This window comes from Hypomesus nipponensis, chromosome 23 (genome assembly GCF_054491055.1).
Source record: "Hypomesus nipponensis isolate SF chromosome 23, ASM5449105v1, whole genome shotgun sequence".
Lineage (NCBI taxonomy): Eukaryota > Metazoa > Chordata > Actinopteri > Osmeriformes > Osmeridae > Hypomesus > Hypomesus nipponensis.
Window position 1 is genome coordinate 7,319,324 of NC_140383.1, and position 26,246 is coordinate 7,345,569.

Consider the following 26,246-nt stretch of genomic DNA (forward strand, 5'->3'; position numbering starts at 1 on the left):
CAGCTGATGACATAAAACAGCACCAGGGACGCAAAATTGTCGCGAAACTAGCTTCCGCTACAACCTACTTTACGGCTTACAGCTGTCCTTGTAGCGATGTCCCTTACATGTGAGTTGAGGATTGTGCAACAAATCATAAGACATAACATGTATAGCAATATATAGTTTCAAACTCGATGTAAGTAATAGTTAAGTCAAATGTTAAGGTAATGCAAAATTTTGGTGCTTCGCTTTAGGAGCTATCTTGCTAGGTAAACATTAAGACTGTTCAGCTAGTAGTGCTAATGCTGTTGCTTGCTAAACGATTTAAGGCTTGCCCACTCACTCTTAAGTAACTTCACCAAAACTTTGTCATGGCATTTTGCTGTTGCTGTTAGCACCGGCGTCAGAAATTCGTTACCCGTCTGTCTCACATTTCCTGCTTTGTAGTGGAAAACTGAATGTATTCCAATTCAGCAAAGATCTTCGTATATTTCGAGTAAAAAGCAATACCAATCAGACCTGTGTTGATTATACACCATTGCTTTCTCGTTTTGTCTCCTCGCAGATGCATCCTTCTAAAGTCTGATGCTAACAGGTAGCCAGGGGGACGCTGGACCATGGCTTCTCTCTTTTTAAAGTATTCTGCGCTTGCACAGAAGCACCGTGTGCAGCTGCTTGTTGCAAGCTGTGGCAGTGTGTTTGCAGCCAACTTGTTCTACCATGTGTTTCCTGACAACACGTACAGGAAGCTGTACCAGGCATGGACTAAAGGACAGCCATCAAACCTCTCGGATAAGCTGGATAATGTCTTCCAGCAGGTGCTGAAGGACTATAATGTCAGCTTCCCGGACGGCTATAGCGCCTTTGCCTCTTTCGGCTTCCAACCAGTTGGGGCAGGTGTGCCATGGCTGCCCGCTGGTGCCCAGATTGGCATTCCTGCAAACTTCAACAGCACGCAGGACGACCCTGCAGGAATCACTAATCGTACCATTTTCATAAACGGAAAAGAGGTGGAGTGGGATAGTGACATTGGCACCACATTGAAGGATGCGCTTGTATTCTCCCCCGAAGCCCAGAAGTTTGCCATGGCGCGCGAGGTGGCCCGTCTTGAATCAGGGGGGCCAGTCCTGAATGCAGTGGTAGCTCCAACCTGCCTGGCAGGAGTATGGATATATAGTGTGACCCTGAAGCAGATCTTTGCTCTGCACTCAGGTCCAGCTGTCTTCAGGGGTATGGTCAATCTGGTGGCACTGAGTCTGGGTGCTGTTTCATACTATCTCACCACTGATGCCTTCACTCAGTGGCTGGACTACAGATGTGATCGCTGTGCTGCACGCCTGTCCCGGGACTATGCCAAAGGAGGGGTGGAGTTCTATGACAAGATCCTCATCAGGAACAAGACACTCCGCTCACTGATGGGCCAAAAAGGGGCAGAGATGTATTCCCCCAGTGGGAACCTTTTCCCGGCCAACCTGCTGAAACTGAGGCATGCCCCATACACCTCCAGGAGAGATGGCATCATGAACCTGCTAAAGGAGGAGAAGGCATAAGCAGATAAGGAATTTGACTGAAGCCCATGCTTTTGAAATGGAATCAGATTGGTATAATGAGCTTTAACCACATGCAACATAGTTTAACTATTGACACAGGAAGTTATATACATCAAGTTGCTTCTTTTTGTCTAATACTGGTTATCATATGTGTGGGTTAAATATGCTCCCTAAACCTGCACGTTTGTGTTGCTGTGTATGTGTACTAGTGAAAGACATTAAAAATGCCTTCTTAAGTCTCTTCTCATGATCATGTGTTGTGAAAGCGACAAAGACTGAGGAACATGGCTGTGACAAAGTGATGTTATGAATTAAAGTAACCATTTGGTCTGTTTCCCTGTTCCATTAATGTGCTTCTCTTGCCTATTCCCTATCTTTCTCCTCTGATAAGCCTTATTTTCTCCTACACTCCTCATATCTGCTAGGACACACAGAATGTGGTTTCTGGCTCAAAATACTGTTAGCCTCAAGCTCTTATCACACTCAGGCCCTGACATGGGGACAAGCCAGACTATTGACGATAGATGAACGAAGGTCTTAGACGTACAAGTGTCCATGTTACACACACACACAAATTCATATACACACGGAGCCAGTCCGTTGAGATAGGTGGTCTTATACAATGTACAAGTGTCCAGATGGTTACACACACAAATGCAATTACATCAATTTAGTCGGGACACCTGTGGGAAAACACGTGATTTAAGCAGCACTATACTCTAGCAGCAGACAGTGTAGTATCCAATGTTATAACCATACTATTGCAATTATTTGGGATAAGACTAAATCCTTTTGTTTTTACCGATAACCATTCCATACAATTTGCTTATGATACAATATATATATTTTTAGCAGTTCATAAATGATACGATTTGCATGTGACAATTAACATTTTGCACATACATTTGGAATCAATCTGAAACTCTTGGAAGACCTTTTAGAGCCACTTTGACATTTTCAATACAAGTTCACAAGCTACTTTATTGATTCAGACTGAGCTGTTAGTGGATATACTACTAGACTATACTAACTTCAATTTTTACATTCAAACTTCATTCATCTTCTGCTCTCATCAGTAACCGGTAAGTGTACTTTTAGCTATGATTTATTCACTTCACACAGGTGTTGATTGAATAATTGCCAGTGTATCGAATATCTGTACATATGTGACATTGGGGTGCCACTCACAGGTATGAGATACGGCTATACCTTCCGGGCCTCTACAGTAAAAGCTAGAAACATATTAATGATGTTATAGAGTCTCAAGGACGTTATATGGACCCTATTTGATCAAAGTCCTCATCGACAGATCAAAGGGTCCGAGTGGTTAAGGAGATTTTCCCATTCTTGGTTTAATCACAAGGGTATAAAATACAATACATCTCAAACCCAAATCTCTGGAATCAGATTGAAGGAATTATCACATTTACGCAGGAACCTAAATTAAATTGGCATCAAGGGCAATGTAAGCAGACTACAATTGTTCGCCACATGATGTCGCCCTGGACCAACAGCGTGTATTATTATTGCTGTTGTCTGCCCTAAATTATATCTCTGTATTTTTGAATTGTTATAATAGTGTATGGTTTTCAATCAACTAGAACGAATGGGTATTTGGCCAGCATTAACTGATTGATGATCCTACTTTTTATTTAAAGATAGCATTGAATGACAGCAAGCATACGATTGAGCCGGAGTGAGCGCTCCCACAATTTTACCACGCCTCTGTAACATACGACTCCGCCCCTGAGCACCGGTGTCCAAGGTTGCGCCATTAGGCACATTGAGCCGGTTTGTTGTATATGAAGTCCCTAAAAAATACAAAATTCGTATTAAAAATCAAGGAAAACATTCTTCATAACCACAATACCTAAAATAATAATTTTGTAACTGGCTTCGCCCTATTTCTGAGCAGCTGAGGTTTCACTTCATTCCAACTTCATATTTTATTCCTCTGTCCGGACACTACTCTTCAGTTAGCTCTGGTATGCTTTGCTGTTGACTGCTAGGGCCCTGCAGGTTGGCTACAGGGTGCACTGCAGATCTGGCCCTGGTCAGTTGGTAGGACTTCTGTAGGATACTAGCACTCTGCTGTTGGGAATTTAATATATATATATATATATATATATATATATATATATATATATATATATATATATATATATATATATATATATATATATATAATTATGTCAGGGGTTTATATATATATATATATATATATATATATTAACCCTGACATAATTCTATGAGAAAACTCAACATAGATGTTTTTACTCTTTTTTTTTTACATAGCCTACTCACATATGGCCCTTCGGGCTAACAATATCAATGGACAAACGAGGGCGTGTTCACACCAAGTAGAACGCCCATTATCAAGAAACGCGCAGTTGCAACCAACCAAGACTCTGCCTGGCAGGCAACGGGAACGGGCTCAGTTGAAAGTCAGAAACCCATTATTTGGAATCCACTTCTTTCACCTTTTCGATGTTCAATATTCTTTTTCTTAAATGTAAGGGATTGTAAATATTATTGTATCGGTACAAGATCACAACTATTGATTTGCCTCAGCCAATGGTTTCTGTGGCTTGCGTAAGGAATATTCGTCGCCGAGCTAGTCGGAGAATCGAACCAGGAGGCCCCGCGCAGCTGAATGTGTATGAAGGCTCGGACTCCAAGCGATAAAGATGCGGTTTTGTGGGAGTTCGCAGCGGGTGAACTGAAGTTGGATTTTCAGTCTGACGTCCTCAGCTTACTTTCTCCTATAGCAAAAAAATCCTATTCATTAAAAACTGGACACTCCTGGAACTGTTTATGACGGTGAGTTCTGACTCAATAACAATCTTTACTGAAAAGTAGCGAGCTAGCTTTAGCTAATGCGGTTCGTATCTCATATCCTAGCACTGGCTAGCTAACGTTACACTACTACAAGACTAGACTAGCTAAGGTTAGTTAAGCTTTGAGTAATTAGCCACGCTATCCGCTTTTCCGTTCTTACAAGTTAATTGAAGCTAACTAGTTAAGCTACACAGCAAAGGTTGTTAAACATTACTGACCACATGCATACCCAGGTACTAGAATAGCTAGTAACCTACAAACCCAGTGAGCTAGCTGCTAACTCTTTAGCTGGGTGTTACTAGCTAGTTAGCAGCTTAATTTAGTCTGCTTGATTTTAACATGAATTTCGCATTCAAAACTGTAGTTGTCAATGCAGTATAGCGTATACTGTAAAATGCAGTGATGCAACATCCCACATGAAGCATATCGGACTCGTAAAGTGAAGTGGTCGCCTGTGTAAGGAACGTCAGCTGAGCTAGCCTATGCTGCTTTTGTGTCAAATAAAATCAAGCGAAAGTATGGCATTGCCGTGAACTACTACGGTATGTGGGCTGTTTAACCGTGATCCGTGAGCCACAATACTATTGACAGTGACAGCCGTTAATGTTGCAATTGTTTTATATTTTGGATAGCTCAACCTTTCACGTCTGTTTTTATAACATGCCACTCTAATGACAAATTCTCAATAGCGGTAACTGTCATGCATTATAGACGGATGTTATTTTCAAACATTAAAGGACATTTGATTTAGTCTTAAATAAGTGTCATTTATTCCGATGACGTAATGTTCACTTCTCATCTTTTGGGTCCCATTTGCGCGCGACGTGCGTTTCGACCACTGGGACGTTCGAAATTATGTTATTTCATGGGTTTCTTATTTGTTGTTGTTAATCGACTATGGGAATCTACTACACACTTTTGTAAATACAAGTTAATTGATAGACACATAATTGTATGTATATTTCTGAGAAATTTTAGCCAATACAATACAAGCATATAGTTGAAGCCTTCCTAGTAAAATGCCATACAATGGATGAAAGGTCCTGACCCCATAAACCACTGTGCATGTCACATTACAACACATGCAAGAAGCAAGAGTCCTAGCTCTGAGACTATTAAGATCTTATACACCCAGAGTGAAACCTGTTTTGAGGGACCCAGCTAGTAAAGCAGAGGTACCCTGTGACCAGGGTCCTGGCTTAGTGGGTAGTGCACCTGAACCAGGCATCCCTGGTTTTGAACTGGAGTGTATCAGGACTGAGGAAAGAGGGAGACTCAGGTGCTGCTGGGGTAATTGGCATAGACTGCACCTGCTAACATGAGACTTGGCAGGCCTTAAGGGACATTTTGAATCAACTAAGCAACACACTGGTTTGGGGAAATAGTTTTTGCCATGATGTGGGTGACATAAGCTAATAGGGCAGTGTTTAGTTAACATGGGGACTACATTAATTGTTGTGTTCATCTGTGATGGTAATGTCATGCCTTTATTGTTTCTGTTGTTCATATGGTTTGGAACTATGTGTTTCATGTGAGTAGGTTTAACGTATGTTAACTTGGTGCACAACCACACTGTGGCCATATTTGATTTACAATAAATAATAAAATAAATAAAAAAATATTGGCCAAAAAGCCAGACTGCATTTTAGTATATTGGCTGCTTGATAGGTCTGAATTTAACATCTAACTCACACGTCAAGACAAGGCTACTTAAAAAGGCAACATAGTGTAATACAGAGTAAAAGACGTGATTGAAGAAGACTAGTAAGTACAAGAAAATCCATGGTTATATTCCTTGATCACTATCAGAAATCCTGTTGCAGTGCAACCCAGTCAAGGAAGTGTGAGCGTGCCTATCTTGTGATTGACAGCTCTGTTGATTCGGCCCAGTAGCCCCTCTGTCTAGAGACATGAGGAGGCATGCTTTAGCTGGCCAGCCTGCTGCTCTCCACTCCACTCCGGTTTGCCTCGCTTCACAGACCGCTCATGCACATGCAGAGTAGGTAATTAAGTCCTATATTTATTTACTGTGGAGAATTTAAAGTCACTCCCATTTGTATTTGCTTTATCTGATGTAGCAATTTGATATGAATTGAACCAGGTAAAAAAAAGGAGGGAAAATATAGGCTATCAGGATTTGTGATCATAATATCATGCTGCTTCTAGCACAATCTCGGGGAGGCAATGCACAGCTGTGTTTACTCACTCAAGCTATCACACCCTCACTCACTCAACACCAAACCAAGGGTGTTTTGGCTGAAAAATGCATTTCCTACACTGTGTGAGGCTTTGATTGTTAGCATGATGAGTAGGCACACACTTCATTTGACTGGCAGTGTCCAAATGATTTAGCCAAATCATATTATCACTCAAATCAACTTTCCCGTTTATAGTCCTATTGAAGGTAGCCAGACTTAAGCCTGGCCTATCAAATGTTGGGTTCAGGGGGGGGGGGGGGGGGGGGGTTGTCCTTTCCGACCCTGCCCTCTGGTTTGTGGACAGTGTCCTGCTTAATAGGCTGATGCATACGGAATTAGATGAAAATTCACCCTGGTAGCATGTTAATGTTGATCTTGGTTACGTTCCAATTGTTACAGAATGAATGAGTTGAAATTAAAGATGCTGCCCCAGGCTTTACCCCATTGTACAATTAGACTGACTGTGTGGCGGTATAATGTTTTGTAGATCTTTCAAATGATATTTCCAAAGGAATCTTTTCATACTAGGCTATAAAGAACCACACGGTGACAGTGTAAATAGGCCCTTTCTCAAGTCCGATCCTTTAAAACACTGTGTGTCCGACACGGTTATCTAGAAAATTAGATGCCTGGCTTTGTGTTTGCAGGAGGTCAGAATGACCAGAGTTCTTCCCACACCAATGTCTTCCTGGACTTGTCCCCTGACACCCTCCATATTTTTGTGAGTGCCTTCCCGAGTTGTGAAAGTTTAGATTAAGCATCCCTGTGTCTTGCATTGGGCCAGGTTAGATTAACCAGGGGCTGCCATAGTAGTGCTCTGGATCAAGCCTGGAGTTGCTGTGGCTTGGGATATGAAAACAGGTAAGCACATTTAAAGGATTAGCATGATCTGGGGTGATTACTGGAGGTGGATGGATCCATGCAAAGCCAGCATAGATCAGAATTGGTTTTATTCGCCATGAAAGTTTGCACAGTCAAGGAATTGATTGGGGAAGCCCGGACGAAAGCCAACCAGATAACATGCAAGCCATCCATCCGGCCATTCATAAGAAAACTTCAAAGCTTTCTTCACGTTCCTGTTATTAGTTGTATAAACTCAAGATGAATGATGGTCAAGGAGTGAGCACATTTATCAATAAGTTGACCATGATTTAGGGACCACATTTAACATGAAGTGAGAGTGTTTACTTCTTCAAAGGCTCCTGGTCCTCAGAGGTAGACATGAGGGGATGTTCATCTCTAGAGTCAGGGCTGAATACCCTCAGGCCATGACCCTCTATCCCAGGACCTTGATGTTACTACTTTGACATGACTTTGATGTAGCTTTGCCTTTGCCTTCTCCTTGAGTTATGTCAAGTTGGATGTTTGTGATATTTATATCAGATCACTTGATATCCTGCAAATGGCACAACGGGTTAAGAACAAAGACTTGAGTGTTCAATGTAGTTCCAGGCTGTGCATTGCATAGTAGCCTACACAAGTGTATAGGCTATACATGAGGCTTGTTTTATTTCTGAAGTCCTGTGATGAACACCAGGGTTTTGCAACAGAATGGGCTAGTTTTTCAGAGTAGAAATGTAGGCTTTGTTACAATGTCGTGCTGGCCCCAAATTTCTTTCCGGGCTTGTCCTCTGAAAGACGCCAGCCCTCTCTGTTCAGCGCTCGTGGCAAACCTGTGACTGGAGTTTCCTGTTCATGAAACCGTAATTTAATTACTGACAAGCCATTTGACCATGATCTTGCATCCAGAAAAAGCTGGGGAAAAGCATAGATCTAGGGAGTGTTGTGCCACAGCTTCCTTAAAGCGCCCTCTTAGTCAGCCCCCACACATCTCTGGCATGTAGACCTACGCTTTCTGTGCCACATCTCGCATTTTGCAGCAATTTCAAGTGCTATGCGTGTTGTGACTTGCCTGTCCTTCTCTCCCTGCCCTCCCCTCTCCCCCACACATCCTCCACACCAGCACACCTCGATCACCTCAGCCCCATTGTGTAGTGGAGGGAAGCTGCAGACCGCTCCTGTTCAGTCAGGGGTGCTGCTGCAGCCTGAAACCGGAGGGGCCAGTAAGTCGCCTGCCACTGTATCAATAACCAACTTCCAACCTCTGACTAGGAGAAACTCATGTCCTCAGGCAGGCTCTTCCTAGAAAAGTAACACTAAAGGTCATTCATAGATCTTTCCAGCTTTACAAACTATCCTGCTGTAGCGGTTAAAACAAGGGGTATGTAATCTTTTTTAAAGGTACTTTTTTCCTTTTCGGATTTTTCATGCCCACTGTGTGTTTTATAGAGGAAAAACGTCTATGTTTGAAAAACACGCAATCATATGTCTACTGTCTAGATGAGCCTATTCAATGAAATACTCTGATGCCTTTTTTAACTGACCTACTCTCTCTGAATTCCCTGCTGTCAGGAATGTTTTCTTTTTGTCTTCAGTTTAAAACCCTGGATCCCTGTCCACGTTCTTTATGCCAGTGTGTTTCAAATAGTGTATTCCTCTCTCTTCCCATAACTTTCCTTAGTCAACATATCAGTGCCAAATGTAGCTTGGGGCTGTGAAAATGTTGGTCTGCTCTGCCTGTCACGGCGTGTGTGTGCGTAAGCAAACTGTGAGAGAAATGGGAGACATGATACTGTGTGTGAGAGAAGGGGATGACGAAGAGAGAGTGCGTGCCCGTGTTTGAAACAGAGATCTTGTTAAAAACTGCTATGGACACGGTTTTCGGGGTGTTTGGGAAACGCCCTCCAAGGCTGCTCCACCTCCCACTCAGGCATGCGTTCCCCCGAAGTGGAGCTTCGCAGCCCAGCCCGCCCTCAGCTCACAGTCAAACAAGAAAACAGTTGAGTATTTATGGTCCTGCAAACACTAACATACCCCGGCCAGAAAGCAGCCTAGCTGTTTTCCTGAGGTTATAGTCTAGGTTCTTCATGCTTCATGCTTCCATTGCTCATGGGTCGAAACAAAACAAGCTGCTTTTAATTGCTGGAGTTGCACTGTCTTCTGAACACGACTCATATTGGAATCGAATGAGTTGTTTTGGGAAGGCCTGGGTCGGTGTGTTTTGGACAGCATTCTCAGTTTTCTGTGTTGCGTACCGTGTGCTCTGTACGCAGTGTGAGGGAGATGGACTACTTTTGCATGCTATTTTCCCCACTAGGGATAATAACAGAAGCTGTTACATTCTTGTGGTTTCTCTAATTTCAGCGCCAGGCCAAGTCTGCCTCGCTCGCTGCTGTAGTCCCCTGCAGCTCAGCAGTCCCCATCATGCAGGCTAGGTTTACGAAGGGCAGATGGAGCCAGTAATATTCCACACTACCAAGCCTATTCTGCTTAATCACAAACTCCACGCTGTTAGCCAGGATAGTTTTATTTGTGATACGCATGGATACAGTCTAATACATTGCTTAGTTAGTTAGCACCAGAGTATGATAATGGCTCATTTGAAGTCACAACTCATAAGCCTCCTTGGTCTACTTGGTTAACATCATTTAGTCTAGTCAGGAGTTTGACTTGCCAGTCAGTCTTCTCGGTGTACTATGTCAACTTCTCTGATTGTGAGGTTGATGGTAACCTGTGTAACTTACAAGACAGCAAGAGAGTAGCCAATCAGAAGCCAATATGTCAACTAGCTTTTCAATGATGGAACATGGCAAAGAATGTACTGGGGTAGTTTGTCACATCCTCAGCTGTAATGCAGTCTGCCACACCTGCCTTAACAATAACATGCCTCCATATTTTGGCGGACGTTGGAATATCTGGTGAGAGAGGGGGCTCATGACAGACCTAGAATAGTCTAGGTCTAAGAGGTATGGCAGGGAGGAAATGATGTCTTGTACATTCAGGCTCAGTTTCCTGTGTCTGCTGGGTGCTATCACAGCCTCGTCTGCACACCACCGTGTGTGTGAATGCCTGCGAATGTCTTAAAGCATTATGTCTCCACACCTTTCATTTCCTTGGCACGAGACAAGTTCTCACTGGGTTTCTGTGCAGTGTTATGCCAACCAGAAACTTCCATCCGAGCATCGGGATGAATAAAAATTGCCCAGAAACGAATCCAACAGGAATCTTGTTTTATTGCATTGGGTTGCAATTGCTAGTTTTAAACATCTGTTTGAATGGACTCTCACTTGCAGATTAGTCTGTAATCCCTTACTTCAGTTAGGACATAGTAGCTTTAGGGCAGTGTTGCAGGGCTTGGGGGACCTACCGTTCCTACATTATGCATCGGTAGACACGCTGACATCAGCTAAATCTGCTAGGCCTATTGGGTCACATTCTTAGCCAACACATACACACACTATCTGTGTACGATGTGTGCAGTATTATCAGTGTGACTGCCTGAAAGCCTTTTTGCTGTCTGCAGTGCAATTACAATAACAACATGCTAAAGGCAGTCCATCTCTCCAAGGTTAACATGTGCGTGGGTAAGACAATTAATTTTTACGCCTTTTAGTGAGCAGCTGGTGTGTTTCTGTGAGCAAGAAACCTAGGCCTTTGTGTATTATACTGCTACTGTTAGTGAGATTGGTGTAGCAAGACGGAAACAAACCTTGAAGACCAAGAAGGCCTATAAAGATGTGTTTGGGAATTATTATAGCTAGATTGTTTGACTCTTACGTAGTGTGGACCAGCTGTATCTAAATCCCGAGATCTGCTTTCCTAGACAGAGAACAAGCCAAGTCGAAAGGACTGAGCTGGCTGTGATTGACTGACCAGGTTGCTATCTACTCCCTTCGCTCTCTTCCTCTGTGGATCAGAGAATGTTCAGCAGTGAGACTGGTCCGAGAGCTGTTACTCTGCATTACAAGCAAATGGACACATCCCAATGTGACGGCCTAATACAGGCTGGGACCGGTCAGGATACCCACGGCCATCATTGTCACCCTCCGTCAAACACTAGACTCCTCTCATGGCAGTCTTTAGTTGTCCCAATGTCGGTCCCCCACGCTCGCTGCCACTGACTCCGGCTCAAGCCCTGCCACCGTGCACAAGCAGCGGGGGGTCGTAGCTGAGCGAAGTGGCACGGCGCACCTGGCCTCCCCGCCGTGACAGCTGCCGGCCAGGAATGTGCAAGGTCGAGGAGGATGCGGGTGGAAATTCGCAGCGTGATCAGAACACGACCCTCTAACATTTGAAAAGCTGCCGTCGTAAGCAGAAAAAAAGAAGGAAAAAAAAAAAATCAGGGGAATGTGCTGCTTTAATCAAACGTATGTTTCAGTTTCTCTCTCTCCCTCTCTCTCTCTGTCTCTCTCCCTCTGTCTCTCTCCCTCTCTCTCTCTCTCTCTCTCTCTCCCTCTCTCTCTCTCTCTCTGTCTCTCTCTCTCTCTCTCTCTCTCTCTCTCTCTCTCTCTGTCTCTCTCCCTCTGTCTCTCTCCCTCTCTCTCTCTCTCTCTCTCTCTCCCTCTCTCTCTCTCTCTCTCTCTCTCTCTCTCTCTGTCTCTCTCTCTCTCTCTCTCTCTCTCTCTCTCTCTCTCTCCAGGAGAAGAGAGGGGCTCTTGTTTCGCACCTACGGCTCCTCCTCTGTGATGTTTTGAAGCTAACCCAACCAAAGCACTTTTCACAGCGCAGTCCGGCAACATCGCACCTGCGCTTTAGCAGGGCTTACAACTTCCACGCTTAAGTCCAGTGTTTTATATAGTTTAAGGGAGTGGTTAAGGCTAGCTCAAGGTAGCGATTCATCTTTTTATCAGTTATTTCCAGGAGGCAGCAAACTTGTGTGCTCCAAACTGTTGGCCTGAGGTGTAGTAGAGGTACTTTGAGCCGTGCTTGGATGAGGAACGGGGCAAGCAGGAAACTGGAGCTCTCTCCAGTTCCACCACACAGTCAATACATGACTTATAAGAAGATGGTTCGACATTGACTCTCGGATAACCTGCTTGTTGAAGAGTTACAACAGTTAGCAGGCAGGAGAACACGCGGTTCCCCAGGACCATCGATGAATTGGTCGGTCAAAGGTTTTGGTGGTGAATGTTTGACAGAATAGAAGGCTGAACACGTGTCAGGACACCTGTGACCCCCAGCCCCCCTTCCCCTCCTACACAGATCGTTGCTCCACGACTGTTTTGGAGGTGGGTTAAAGTAAAAATAGACAGGCGGTTTGTTATCTCTGCTAGACCAATACACGGCTGTGGCCAAGAGCCACTGTAGGGGTTAGAGGTTACGAGAGTCGCAGTCTCAACTTGGATCCTTACAGAAACACAGGCTCAAAGGGGTCATGACTACAGATGGGTATAGGGCCATGGACATATGTCCCTGTCTTACTGACAAATTAGCAAAGGTCCCAGAGGTAATTGACCAGACTACAACCTCTGTAAGACCATGGAATGTCTCCGTCTTATATATCACCTCACATATCAAGAGGGCATGGCTTTTAAATCGACTTTGTCTCAACCTCAGATCTTTCTCTCTCACTCTTTCTACCATCCACTTTTTAGTTGAATATCATCTTTGGCGTATGGACCCCTTTAGATATGCTTGGTACATTTGAACATCTTCCAAATTCACACAGAAGCTGTATGGCAGCACAGTGTGCTTTCAGTACAGTCTGGTTTGGGACCGGGAAGGGACAGTAAAGCACATTTCTGCACCAGCAAAACACTCTGGCCTTAAAACCAACACAGCCAATGCTCACTGTGAGGCAGTGGGGGGAGGGGGGGCGGGGTGGGGGCAATGAGAGTCAAGAGTTGTTTTGGCCAAGAGGAGGAAAAGTGACAAACCTGTGTGCATTCATTTGGCAGCTCAGCCACAGGAAGCAGCAGGCCCCAGAAAGGTCAGGTCAGGAGGGCCAGCGTGCCGCGGCGACACAGAGAGGACAGCCCAACACAGCATCATGGCCTATACCCGCTCAGCCAGCTGACCTTTCAACACAGGCTGTGCTCCGGGAATACGTTCAACTTAGAATTACGGCTGATCCTTTTTGAGAGAGAGAGAGAGAGAGAGCGAGCGAGAGAGCAAGGGGCTCTCATGTGTTTGGACCATTGGAAAGAAACTGCACCTCCATCTCCCACCCCCACCGCCACCTTACTCTGCGACTCGGTGTGAATGGCTGTGAGAAAGATTGAATGGTCTCTCAGTCGAGCTGATGGTTGTCATTTGCATAATGGCCTGTTCTGTTGTGACAGCTTGAGTTGGGGTTGAAAGCAAGCGGACAGCAAACACACACAAAACATTTACCCAGAGTGGGAGGATGGTGTGTGTGTGTGTGTGTGAGAGAGAGAGAGAGAGGAGAGGGGGTCTGAAGAAGAGAGAGGCCTCTGAGACTGTTAGCTAAATAACTGGTGGTCTCTGATTAGTGTAGATCTGTGCTAATGTGAGGAGGGTAACTGGAGCTCTCTAGGTTGCTGTGAGCCAGTCTCTCATCCCAGTCCCCCAAGTGATTGACTACACTCTTGGAAGGGTAAATGCAGTACATTCAATTGTAAAAGCTCAAATTGCACTAAGCTGAATAAAGGCATAGCTTTTCAATCAAACAATGGATACTTTTGAAGGTCTGAACCGTGATGGCTAACTAGAACAAACTGTTCTTACCACAGATGGAATCCTTGTAACCTATAGCCCCACCCCATGTTGTTCTGTTTTGATGACGGGATTCAGTTCTAACTCTGAAGATTCCTCTGCGGGCTCTGTCCTCACTGGTGTCCCCTTGCAGATGCCAGCAGAGATATTTTTGTTTCCCCAGCAAAATGTTTCGTAACGTGTGATGCCCTTGTACGTGGAGACAAGATTCAAGTAATAGAGCCTTGAGCAGGACAACATTTACACCAAGTTTAGAGTGGCCGCCCACATATATATATTTTTTTGATGGCTGTATGTTATTCGAGTAGTGTTAGTCTTAGTAGTCAGCGTGATCATTATTCTGTGGTAGTCTGCTGGTGTCACATACTCGGTTCCTCCTCGTACAGACTCTGGGTCAGCTGACGGAATGCAAAGAGAGGAGCTTTTTTGGAGGGGGTCATTTTCAAATCGCGAAGACGGTGATGTATTACCCGTAGTCTTAAGGCACCGTATGGTTTTACTACTAAGAAGGCCCCACGATGGGTGATGTCCGGCTGCCCGAAAGGAGGTCAAAGTTCAAATGCTACCCACATTCCCTAAACGACCCCCCTCCTCAGACAAGAAACAGGTTTAGGCCTCTGTCCTGTTCCCCTGTGCTCCTGGGCACTGGGCTGGCCTAGATTCTACTGTGAAGCTAGTCCGCTGCTATCTTTCTTACCTGTTTGGCAAACTAGGCTTGGGAAAGCCACTGTCCCTTAGTTGTCCAAGACTAGGTTCTCGGTCTGAAATAATTGTCACACAACAACGTGTGTGTGTGTGTGTGTGTTTGTCGATTCCCATCTTGTAGCAGGGTGTGTTGAGTGATTCAGTGCTTTTGGTTTGGCTGTCGTACCCAATTAAGTGCCTCCAGCGAATGCTGAGGATCTGAAGACAAACCTGCTACCACGTTTAAAAGATGCCTTTCAAAGCTCACCAGCTGTCTGCGCATCCGCCTGGCTGGGATCCACATACCTCTGTGTTCCAGTTCTGGACTAATGGTGCACGTAGTAAAGACACCCTGCAATTCGTTTTGGGTTTCAGTCATATCCTCTTATCTCCGTGCTGTTCTTAAATCAAACCGTTTATACATTTGGTTGTGGTCAGACATGGGTCTCCACATGGTGGCCATCAGGCCCTGTCTTTGGTTCAGAGACAATACAATAATTGGAAATGATTCAGCTCGGCAAATTTGTAGCCTACATAGTGACCCTACTTAGTGGCATGAAAGATGCATTGGCATGCTTGAATTGAAGGAAATGAAATCCCATGCCCGTGCACACTAGACTGACTGTTATGGGCCAGAGGTGCTTAATGCAGTCTTTGTTCACAGATTATCATGCTCCCAATTCAATTCAAAGTTGTCTCTGTGCTGTGCGGAGGCTACATGGATCTCGGGTCGACGGCTGCTCTGATTTAGAAAGGGGGTAAGGAGGGGAGACACTGGAGACAGGAAGGCTGTTGGCCAGTCTGTGTTTGTAATAACCTAGAGGACCGGATGAGCCCACCGGTGAAAGGAAGCACTGGGGTCATGAGACCTGACCACACACATGCATACACACACACACGCATGCATACACACACACGCACACACATGCATACACACATGTGTACAGCCCGTCGCAGTGTTTGTAAGCTCTGCTGACTGTAGCGGAAGCAATAATGGATTCATGGTTCCGGAAAGGTCTCTCTCGGGATTTGGGAGCCGTCCTCCTGTGCCTGACGGAGCATGCTCACTGGGGTTCAGCTCTGATATGCAGGCGGTGTGGTGGACAGAACAGAACAGGGCTCAGCTGTGGAGCAGGACTCTCAAAGCCGGGCTTGGCTCACCCACTATGAACCGGCAGTTCGGAAATGAAGTGTTCCCAGCCTCCGTTGTTGCTGACTTCACTGAAGGCTGGTTTACTCAGCCGATAACAATGCTGCGATTTCAGAGACATCAAAATGTATTTTGGAAAGTATGGCTTTTCCTCTGGAGGGTAGACTACATCGTTGTCAGTATTCTGTGATCTGTCAAACGTGCAGGTGCTACCAGCATTGACAGTCCTCAGGAACTTGCAGGGTGTATGTGTTGGCATGTCCAAACTTGTTAGCCCGCGGGTTAGTGGGAGAATCTAACCTTGCGTAGGAATCTTTTTTTCCCCAGTACTGTAGTGACCTTGTCCTTCAGAATCACTTAATCCCACTGAGACAAAGTCTCACAGTAAGGTACAAACACACAGTAATGTTTCATATTAATGCAGTTAATTATGTGGGTCTACTGCCTGACATCCCTGTGTGTGTGTGTGCGTGTGTGTTTGTGGTTGTGTTCCAGACCCTGGTTGGACCGTGATGACCGCACGCTTCCGGTTGCCTGCTGGCAGATCCTACAATGTCCGGGCGTCGGAACTGGCACGCGACAGGCAGCACACCGAGGTGCTCTGCAACATTCTCCTCCTGGACAACACCGTCCAAGCCTTCAAAGTTAGCGTAAGTCCTCTTGATGCCCTCCTCTGATGCCCTCCTCTGATGCCCTCCTCTGATGCCCTCCTCTGCCAGATCAATGCGTCTCTCCAACAGGGAGGTGTGTTTGTTCATACTAGGGGCAGGGGAAGGGGGCACTAGTCTATCCACGTGTTTAAGAAACATCTCCATGTGACCACAGTGCTATATCCTACTTTGACTTGTCCCTAGTTCCCCATCACATCTTATGGGGGTGAGGAGGGAAGGTATGTGTGTATGAGAGAGAGGCCCTCCTCTTACGGCGAAATGCCTGACATTCCAGTGTTCAGAGGAGCCTCCCAAAGGTTGCTGCACAGTCAAGTACGTACTCGTACACTGCTCCTAAGAGCACACACAAACGCTCTCTCCTTGTCTATCTAGCTTTGTCTCAAATGAAGTCAACACACACTGGAGCTGAGCCGGGTGCCAGTCAGGGACAGTAAATCAGTGTTCCAGTGATTGCAACATCCATGTTTTCTCTGGGAGCTGGAGGAAGGGACTGCTACATGACTTGATAAAGCCAGCCACACTGCCACAGAGAGAACTTTGTGCCGCACGACAACAGTGGTTTGTCTGCACTTGTCCTGTGACTGGATGAAGCGGACAGGCCATCATGTACAAGGCGTTGTAGAGTCGGCTCAGTTGAGCGTGTTAGCGATGCCCACGCCGTCCCATGTCTGGATGGAGACGGATCAGAAGAGGGTTGGCATCAAACGCTCTCTGTCTTTTGCGGATTATGTAAGCTTTCAGAGAATCGTCAAAGGATATAGTGACCCCCCCCCCTTACCACCACACGCACGCACGCACACACACTGTTTGATGTAATAACCATCTGCTTCCAGGGTTGCCTTGGCTACAGTACAGTATGGACCTATTAGGAGCTTGTGACACCGCTGTGAATCAATTACATGAATTAAGATCAACTTCCCTCCAATTTCCTCCTGGGTCACACATCGATTTGTACTCTGCAGTTCCTGGAAAGACGGCTCTGACAGAACAAGAGTTCAATAGATCCTCACTTGGCCAGGCCTGGCAGTAGTAGTCTACCCTGCCTGCACTGCTGACTGGGGAAGGCACAGAACAAAAGAGAGGGGGGGGGTGGGGGGGTACAAGCACGGTGCTTGGCCCTCGCCCCTGCCCTCGCCCCTGCCCTCGCCCCTGCCCTCGCCCCTGCCCTCGCCCCTGCCCTCGCCCCTGCCCTCGTCTCTGCCCTCGCCCCTGCCCTCGCCCCTGCCTTCGCCCCTGCCCTCGCCTCTGCCCTCGCCCCTGCCCTCGCCCCTGCCTTCGCCCCTGCCCTCGCCCCTGCCCTCGCCCCTGCCCTCGCCTCTGCCCTCGCCTCTGCCCTCATCCCTGCCCTCGCCCTCATCCCTGCCCTCGCCCCTGCCTAGACCTCCACTCCCAGGGGACCAGAGAGAGACAGAAACGGAAACCTTGTGGAGCTGTGGAGGGCTGCTACTCTCTGGACAAGCTGCCTCATGTTTCGCTGCATTTTCGTCATTCCTCCTCTCCTCCGCATGCGCAAGCACACACACACACACACATTCAATAGCCCCCTTTCCCCTCCAGCAGTGGGAGGCAATCTAGCTCCCTCTGTTAGAACAAAATTGTATGGGGTTAGACTTGAATGTCTATGTGAGGGAGAATAAGCCCAAAGTGACATCTTGTCGCTCTCTCGCTCTCTCGCTCTCTCGCTCTCTTGCTCTCTCGCTCTGTCTCTCAAGATTTCTCTTTCCAGCCCACTTACAGAGGTGGGGGATTGATGAAGATCAACACAAAGACTGTTTGTTTCACCCAGACCAATCATTATTCTCTGTTTCTCTCTCGTCTTCCTCTCTCTCACTCTTGTTTACTCTGTCGTTCAGTTGTTCTCCCTCCCAACTCCCAGAGCTGTGATGTCAGAGCGCTGGTTGTTGGGGGGAAGGGGGGGTGGGGGCGTTCACAGCGTTAATCTAGCTCGCCCTGCTAACCCCAGACAGAGAGCAGCAGGGTAGCTCCACCCAGGCTGAGGGGACAGTTCCTAGTACTGTTTGATGTCACTCTGGTGGGTTCTAAGACAAGCCGTAGACAGCTCGGGGCCTGTGTGTGTGTGTGTGTGTGTGCCCCAGCCTACATTTAAATAATGCATGGCTCTTTGGTCTTGCCGTGGCAGCATTTGCACGTTTGTCTCTTGAGACTGCTTCCTGAGAGTGCGCCCCCATCGCCACAGTCCTACCACATCCAGTCAGACAAGCCACTTCAGACAGCCACGACACTTCAAATAGCGCACACACACACACACACACACTTTGAATCCTCTATGAATAGAAGAGGAATTATAAGGTTAGAGGTCTTGGACTGGGAAAATGTGTACTTCCTCTTTTTCCTCCCTCAGTCATGATTGCTAGATTACTCTTCATGCTGGAGACCACAACACCTCTTATCTTGTCATGGCCATAACACTCGCTATCTCCCCTGGCGCTCACACAGTCTCCAGAGACCAGGGTTTGGCCACTTGAAAAAGTGAGGGTCAATTATTTTATAAGATGTTTCCAAAGATTCCAAGGTTTCAAAAAGCGAAATTTGACTGTTCCGTGCAAATCAGCTTCTTTGTCTGAGGATTTTTGAGTCATCTGAACGGGACTTTACACAGCTCAACCACTTCCCCTTTCCATCCCCCAAGGTTTCTAATTGAGTCTTTAGTGGATACAAATAGTGGCTATGAATGTGTAGCATTCAATTAGCCTATTGGCTACGATGTAGTTATTTGATTTCATGGTCCCTCTATAGTAAAACATGAATAAGCACTTCTGACATCTAGAGCAGGCTACTGCTCCATCAGTAATGCATGAGTAAGCCGCAGAACAATGCCCTGAAGAAAGCGATCTAATTGGCTGAATAGGTGGAGAAAAGAGCTGTCTGATTGGGTAACTAGTTTACTGCTGGGCTCTCTCCGGTTATTTTGCCCGGTAACTTAGTCTTTTAGAGTTAAAAATGGCAACATGATCGTGTGGCTGGCTGTGTAGGTTAGATGCACTGTCGTAGAAGTGGAGTGTGTAGATGCAGTATTACGGAACCAGACTCCCAGCTCTCAGTCTCACATGGCCAGCAGAGAAGCTCCAATCGTGGGCCTCCGCGCCAGGCGGATGGCCTGTCCTCCTGCCGCAGGGTTAAACCCAAGTGACAGGGCAAGGGGGAGGGCGGCTTTGTTTCCCCACACTGTCAGCACATGTTTGACAGCAGCTCTGAGCTGCCAGACGGATGGCTGCCCGCCTCCGAGCGGTGACACGACCCCCACCCCCCCTCCCTCCCCCCACCACAGACCTCCCTGAGGACCACCATGTCAACACTGACTGTCTCCCAGTTGGAAACACACACACACACAGGCGATAGAGGGTAGTGCTGGGCAGTGGGGAGAGAGGTGTTGGTCCTATTCTCGTGAGACCAATGGCAGCTCGACAGCATTGGGTACCGGGCTCGAGACGTAACTGGTTTCCTCACCCTCCCAGTCCTGTCCCAAAGTCCAAAACGAGGCGTCCCAAACGTGAGGATGTGTTTCACCCCCCCGTGTGTTTAAACGTGTCGAACCAGTGGCGTATGCATCTTACATTGTTATGGTCTGCCGTCCTAAAGTCTGTGTTGAACTGTCCCAGACATCTAGTCTGTTTTGAACTGTCCAATACATATTTTTCATTGACGTTGGGACGCCGTTAATTCCGAGCCCCTGGTCGAGTAGGCGCCCCTCTACCTTCTTTTACATGGGGTCTGTGGTTATGACACGCACACCTAGGACCCCACTAAGGAAGGTTAGCTGGAGGGGGGGGGGGGGGGGAGAAACAAGGAAATAATCCCTCTGTCCCTTTTCTGCTGTCCCCTGTTGTGGCCTTGCAGAAGCACGAGCACGGCCAGGCGCTGCTGGACGCCGTGTTCAGGCACCTGGAACTGACGGAGAGGGACTACTTCGGCCTGCATCTGGCCCACGACTCCTCCGACAGCCCGGTGAGTGTGCCCGGGGCGCAGGTCAGACGGGGGAGGTCTCTCGGACGGAGAGACGCTGCGTGACCCCCCCCCCCCCGGAGACGGGAGCGGCGGTGACGTCCGTCGCTAACTCCCCGCGTCTGCCGTGTCTCGCCTTCACGTTTGCCCGGCTCGACCGTTTACCACCCAGAAATGACAGTTGTTTCGAGAGAATTAGAACGGCCACGGAATGAAGTCCCGGGATTCAGTCATCGCCTTGTGTGTGTGTGTGTGTGTGTGTGTGTGTTTGTGTGAGTGGCCTGTGAGTATGTTAGTAGCTTCGGATGAACATGCCCCTGCTCTCCCCTCTCTGTGGCCACCCAGCCTGTAGATGAATAATTGAGCAGCAGCAGTAGTGTTGCTGAGGAACTGTTATCGTTTCATTGAGCTTCTGCTCATCAATCTTTTACAGAGGTGGCTGGATCCTAACAAGCCCATCAGGAAGCAGTTAAAAAGTAGGTGGAATTCCTCCAGCATGGCAACAACAGTTTAGACTAGCTGGAGAATCCTCGTGTGATTTGCTATGGTTTTGATCGCTGCATTTATCATTTTGTGTTGTTGGCAGATCATTTGGAAGAATAACCCTTAGCGTGGTCTGCAAGAGCATTCAAGGAGGCTAAATTTGTCATCTCGACATCTTTTTTTCCAGGGGGATCACCGCATAATCTAAGTTTCCGTGTCAAGTTCTTTGTGACGGACCCTAACAAACTTCAGGAAGAGTACACGAGGTGAGCATGGCCTGGATGGGCTCTGGCGAGGTCATCCACCACAGTTAGCGGTGTTAGGCCCTGACGCCGCACAGGACCTGAGCTGTGCTAATGCTCTTAATGAGCTGGAATGGCCTGAGCTAGTCGCAGGCCTTAGGGGGATTTGAATGGCTTGCTACTAGGCAGTCTACGACTAGGATCAGCCAGGGGACCTTGGCTGCATGTCCTCCTACTGCCACACTATCATGCAGAAGCTCTTGTAAAAATGTTGAACACCTTCAGTTAATCCAGTTGCAGTATAGGTACTTGTATATCTTTTTTTTTTTTTTTGGGGGGGGGGGAGGGTGATAAAAATAATCTGCTCCTTTATCATGGAGATAGTGACTCTCTATTGCTGTGCCCAAGGCGGCAATAGCAGGAGTGCATGGTGGATTAACACAAGAGTTTCCACCACTAAACAGATGCCCCGCTATTTCTTATTCAATCCAGCCACTCAGGCATGGCCCTGGTCAGCCAGCCGTACTGAGTGGAGAAGCACTTTGTACATCTTAAGCTGTGGAGGATCGGATGTGCCAAAGCCACCTCCTTTGCTGTGGCACACTCTCGTTAAGCAGATACTCGCCACCTGCAGATCCCCGCTGCAGTCAAAGTGGAATGACTGGGGTAGAATGTCAGAATGTTATGTGTTTGTGTAGGATGTGCAGGGAACACACCATGGTGTTTATGTTAATCGTTTGTCCTCCCAGGTACCAGTATTTCCTCCAGATCAAACAGGACATACTGACTGGAAGGTGAGCCGCCCGACCTGCTGTTGACACGCTACACCTACTATTGCTATTACACACCAGTTCCATTCCATTTCAAAGCCACTGGAACACAAAATCCATTTGAACTCCCGTTCCAACCGTTTGTTTGTTAAATTACCATCTATCCGGGTTATTGTTATCGAATTTTCTGCTTAGAGACGCTCTTTCCAAGATGCTATAGCTGCAGCTATTTACAGTTGGAAGGATTTCTAGATGGTTCCAGCTGAATACATTTGTGTGTGTTCCACAGACTGCCCTGTCCGCACAACACTGCTGCCCTCCTGGCCTCTTATGCTGTTCAATGTAAGTAATAATAAAAATAATGTATTCACTCGGCAGATGTTTGTTTCCCAAGGCCACGTACTGGGAGAGCGGGTTTGAACCTGGGGGTCCTCGCTCTCCAGGCAGATGGTCAGGCAAATACCACGCACTGCTGTGATGGTTTGATTCCTTAGCTTGTGGTATGGAGACACCAGGGTGTTGTGGTGAAAGCTGAAGGGCAGTTTGTTTCTCAGACAACACCTTGGAGTGCCCCGGCCAGCTCCACGCTCAGCTCTCACTTTTACACTGGGAGACAGATGAACACATGAGCTAGCCAGCAGCTCTTCCACATGCAGCCCCAGTCCAGTTGAGCTCAGCTCGGGTCTGTTGTGGCCTTCCCAAGACGACACATAGATCATGTTCACAGATGTGCAGACACAGCCTTCCTAGAGGAGACCATTTTGTCTTGCCCAGCGACAGGCTTCAATGGTCATGGCATGACCTCTAGCCTGGGGTGTGTGTGTGTGTGTGTGTGTGTGTGTGTGGTGTATGTTATCTTCCAATGTCAGTCACCAGGGTGACCTGAATAATGACTCATGACAGATTGGTCTGTCCCGAAAGAGCTTTCTCTCTGTCTCTGTCTCTCTCTCTCTCTCTCTCTCTCTCTCTCTCTCTCTCTCTCTCTCTACTCTCTCTCTCTCTCTCTCTTTCTCTCTCTCTCTGTGTCTCAAATCTCACTCACTTTCTCACAGTTTTCGCTTGCTTGCCTGTCTCTCTCTCTCTCTCTCTCTCTCTCTCTCTCTCTCTCTCTCTCTCTCTCTCTCTGCCTTTCAGACAGAGTGTATGTGTCTCGATCACTAGCTGTCTCACTCATTCAAGGATTTATATGAGGAATTTCACTGCTATATCGGTCAGAGAAGGGATTTTAAATCAGACCTCTGACATCACAGTACTACCCACGCTGGCAATGACTAAATGTACAGAAACGAGCCACTCAGTCCAGATCTACACTCTGAACTCAACTCCCCTCTACCTTCTCAAATGTTCCGCATTTGAGAAAGCGACCGTAAAGCTGTTTCATGTTGCTAATTGTATTTGTTTAACTCATCTCTAATGTTGATTACATTACACCTTGAAATGCATTCATTGAACAGTTAATGCATGTATTTTGTGCTGCCGATTTGCAGTACATGTTTATATCCGCATCATGGCCCACAGGACTGCCTTGCGGTTCCATTATTTATTTACCATCCAAAACTGGGATTGCGTCAATAAGTGAGTTTGAATCGATTGTCTGGCCAATACGGCCCTGAGCCAGTGGTTGAGTGGAGCACTTTTATGAATTGAGGCCGCTTCACACAGCGCTGTAGGCTGCGGCGGTGTGTGGAGATCACAGACTGGGCGACCGGGGAATTCTCCACTGCTCCTCTCTCTTTTCATTAGCAGCCCAAAGACGTCCTTAACGGCACGTCGATGCTCGCTTCTCTCCCGGGCTATTCTGGGACTGCATCGCTAAAAACCACGGGCCATCTGCCATGATGGGATCTGCTGCCGAACTGTGCAATGCTGCACGCGCATGTGATCCATGTTTACATATCAAACTGGACAATCCCAATACCTCAGAGGGGGAATGCTGCACTGATGGCCATCCTTTACTGTATCGTCACTCACTGGATATTTCCCTCCACCTCACCCCTTTCCCACCATGGTCCCACCTTTTGTGTGTGTCTCTCTCTCTCTCTCTCTCTCTCTCTCTCTCTCACCCCATTCCCTCTTATCTCCACCCCCCTCTCTCCTCCTCTCCCCTGTTGTATAGCTGAGCTAGGGGACTACAATGACCTGGACCATGCTCCTGGTTACCTAACAGAGTTCAGCTTCATCCCCAGTCCTCCCCAGGGCTTTGACAAGGAGGTCACCAAACACCACCAGCAGCACAGGTACATCACAAAAGTTGTACGCACACACACACACACACCACCCTCTCATACTCATCCTCTCTCTCTTTCCCCCCTCAGTGGTCTGTCTCCTGCCCAGTCAGAGTTTAATTACCTGAACACAGCACGGACGCTGGAGCTCTATGGAGTGGAATTGCACTATGCAAGGGTGAGTGTGAGCGAGGGAGCGAGAGAGAGAGTGAGATTTTCCGCGTTGCGTTTGCGCCCGGAGCCCCCCATCCAAGCTTGGATCGGCTACATGCTAAAACCCCTCATCCACAATGTTCCTCATTGAGGAACATGTCCCCCCCCCCTCCTTCCCCCCACCTTCCTCACGCCCTCCTCCTCTGCTTCCCCCCCCCTGCTCCCCCTCTCTCCTCTGTTCCAGGATCAAAGCAACACAGAGATTTTAATTGGGGTGATGTCGGCGGGGATCGTGGTTTACAAGAACAGGGTACGAATCAACTGCTTCCCATGGTGAGTGAGAGCCTCCACACTTCCTCCACTGTCCTTGCTGAGGACCCCAGCCTGGAGCTGGGCTCCAGTTAGTGGTCAGTCCACCAGCCTGGAGCTGGGCTCCAGTTAGTGGTCAGTCCACCAGCCTGGAGCTGGGCTCCAGTTAGTGGTCAGTCCACCAGCCTGGAGCTGGGCTCCAGTTAGTGGTCAGTCCACCAGCCTGGAGCTGGGCTCCAGTTAGTGGTCAGTCCACCAGCCTGGAGCTGGGCTCCAGTTAGTGGTCAGTCCACCAGCCTGGAGCTGGGCTCCAGTTAGTGGTCAGTCCACCAGCCTGGAGCTGGGCTCCAGTTAGTGGTCAGTCCACCAGCCTGGAGCTGGGCTCCAGTTAGTGGTCAGTCCACCAGCCTGGAGCTGGGCTCCAGTTAGTGGTCAGTCCACCAGCCTGGAGCTGGGCTCCAGTTAGTGGTCAGTCCACCAGCCTGGAGCTGGGCTCCAGTTAGTAGTCAGTCCACCAGCCTGGAGCTGGGCTCCAGTTAGTGATCAGTCCACCAGCTTCCTTAGGGACATGGAGCCGTGTCCCCAGCGGCTGTTGACATGACTCACGATCCCACTTCAGATTTGAGGGAAAGATTAAGGTTGGCTCAAATCACGGGATGAAAGCAGAATGAAGCCGATGAATATCTCGCAGTGACGGTTTACACGGAGCTCTGTATTTATGTGTAAACCATCATTCCCAGAAGCCCCCCCCCCTTCAGAAGGAGATACCATGGGGTGTAGGATTTAGCTCTGATCATCTCTCGGGCCTAATGCTGGGATTCTTAGAAATCTTTGATATTCAGCTGAGTTGTTCCCATTAATGTGTGCCCGGGGTTGGAAGGCACATCCCAAATCCCCACAAGGCCAGTGCTAATCCAACCCCCCACCACCAACTCAACACACACACACACACACTATACATACAATAACACCCCCTGCCCCCTCACACTTACAACCACACACACTTGTCCCACTCCACCCCAAAAACATCCACACCCGCACGCACCATGCAATGTCAATACCCCCTGACCCCCCCCCCCCCCATCGCCTGTCTTGAGAGCCAGCTGCCCGCCTCGCCACATATTCCAGAACACACAGGCTCAAATGCTTTCCAAGCAGGCTAAATTTAGGGCTCCCGACGGCGGTGTGTTTTCGCAAACAGCTGTCCACTACCGTCACGCGAGAAGGCATCGCTCTTATCGACCGCTTAGCCCCTCCCCCCCAGCCCCCGCCATGTGTGGCGCTCCTGGCGGGAAGAGTGGACGCCCCGCTTTGTGGGGAACAGAGCGATCTGAGAAGGGAGTCGTGAGGATTCTGCCTCCCTCCTATTTATGTTCACAACAGCCTGACAAATGAGCATCGCTTAGACTGGGGCATGACTCACCGCCTCGGAAAGTGTGTGTGTGTGTGTGTACGTGTGCGCCGAATTTCCCTCAGCGTGTGCGCGCGCACACGCACTAACAAGCGTCTGTGT

General features: G+C 47.8%; 2 protein-coding genes across 6 annotated transcripts in view; both read left to right on the plus strand.

Annotated features, from left to right (window-relative positions):
* The first annotated feature begins 57 nt into the window (after positions 1-57).
* tmem177 (transmembrane protein 177) lies at positions 58-1,866 on the plus strand. 2 transcript variants are annotated; one of them, XM_084689246.1, is made up of 2 exons: positions 58-109; positions 548-1,866. In XM_084689246.1, exon 2 carries the CDS (start codon positions 600-602, stop codon positions 1,530-1,532), a length of 933 nt encoding a protein of 310 aa, XP_084545372.1. In that variant the 5' UTR covers positions 58-109; positions 548-599; the 3' UTR covers positions 1,533-1,866. The 2 variants fall into 2 exon arrangements, with proteins under 2 accessions (XP_084545372.1, XP_084545373.1); XM_084689247.1 differs by having other exon boundaries at positions 64-178.
* Positions 1,867-3,923: 2,057 nt separating this feature from the next.
* Positions 3,924-26,246, plus strand: part of ptpn4a (protein tyrosine phosphatase non-receptor type 4a) — a 34,911-nt gene continuing 12,588 nt past the window's right edge. For 2 of the 4 annotated variants that reach the window (XM_084688415.1, XM_084688417.1), the window contains exons 1-10: positions 8,617-8,631; positions 16,413-16,567; positions 20,447-20,554; positions 20,985-21,027; positions 21,222-21,300; positions 22,026-22,070; positions 22,336-22,388; positions 24,163-24,283; positions 24,362-24,449; positions 24,669-24,757. In XM_084688415.1, the coding sequence (XP_084544541.1) occupies positions 16,430-16,567; positions 20,447-20,554; positions 20,985-21,027; positions 21,222-21,300; positions 22,026-22,070; positions 22,336-22,388; positions 24,163-24,283; positions 24,362-24,449; positions 24,669-24,757 (764 nt within the window). In that variant the 5' untranslated portion in view covers positions 8,617-8,631; positions 16,413-16,429. Of the gene's footprint in view, positions 4,353-8,615; positions 8,632-16,412; positions 16,568-20,446; positions 20,555-20,984; positions 21,028-21,221; positions 21,301-22,025; positions 22,071-22,335; positions 22,389-24,162; positions 24,284-24,361; positions 24,450-24,668; positions 24,758-26,246 lie in introns of those variants that run through there. The other 2 variants (XM_084688418.1, XM_084688416.1) reach the window with 2 other exon arrangements.

Coding starts and splice junctions, on each gene's coding strand:
- tmem177 (XM_084689246.1), top strand. CDS start 600: ATGGCTTCTCTCTTTTTAAAGTATTCTGCGCTTGCACAGAAGCACCGT.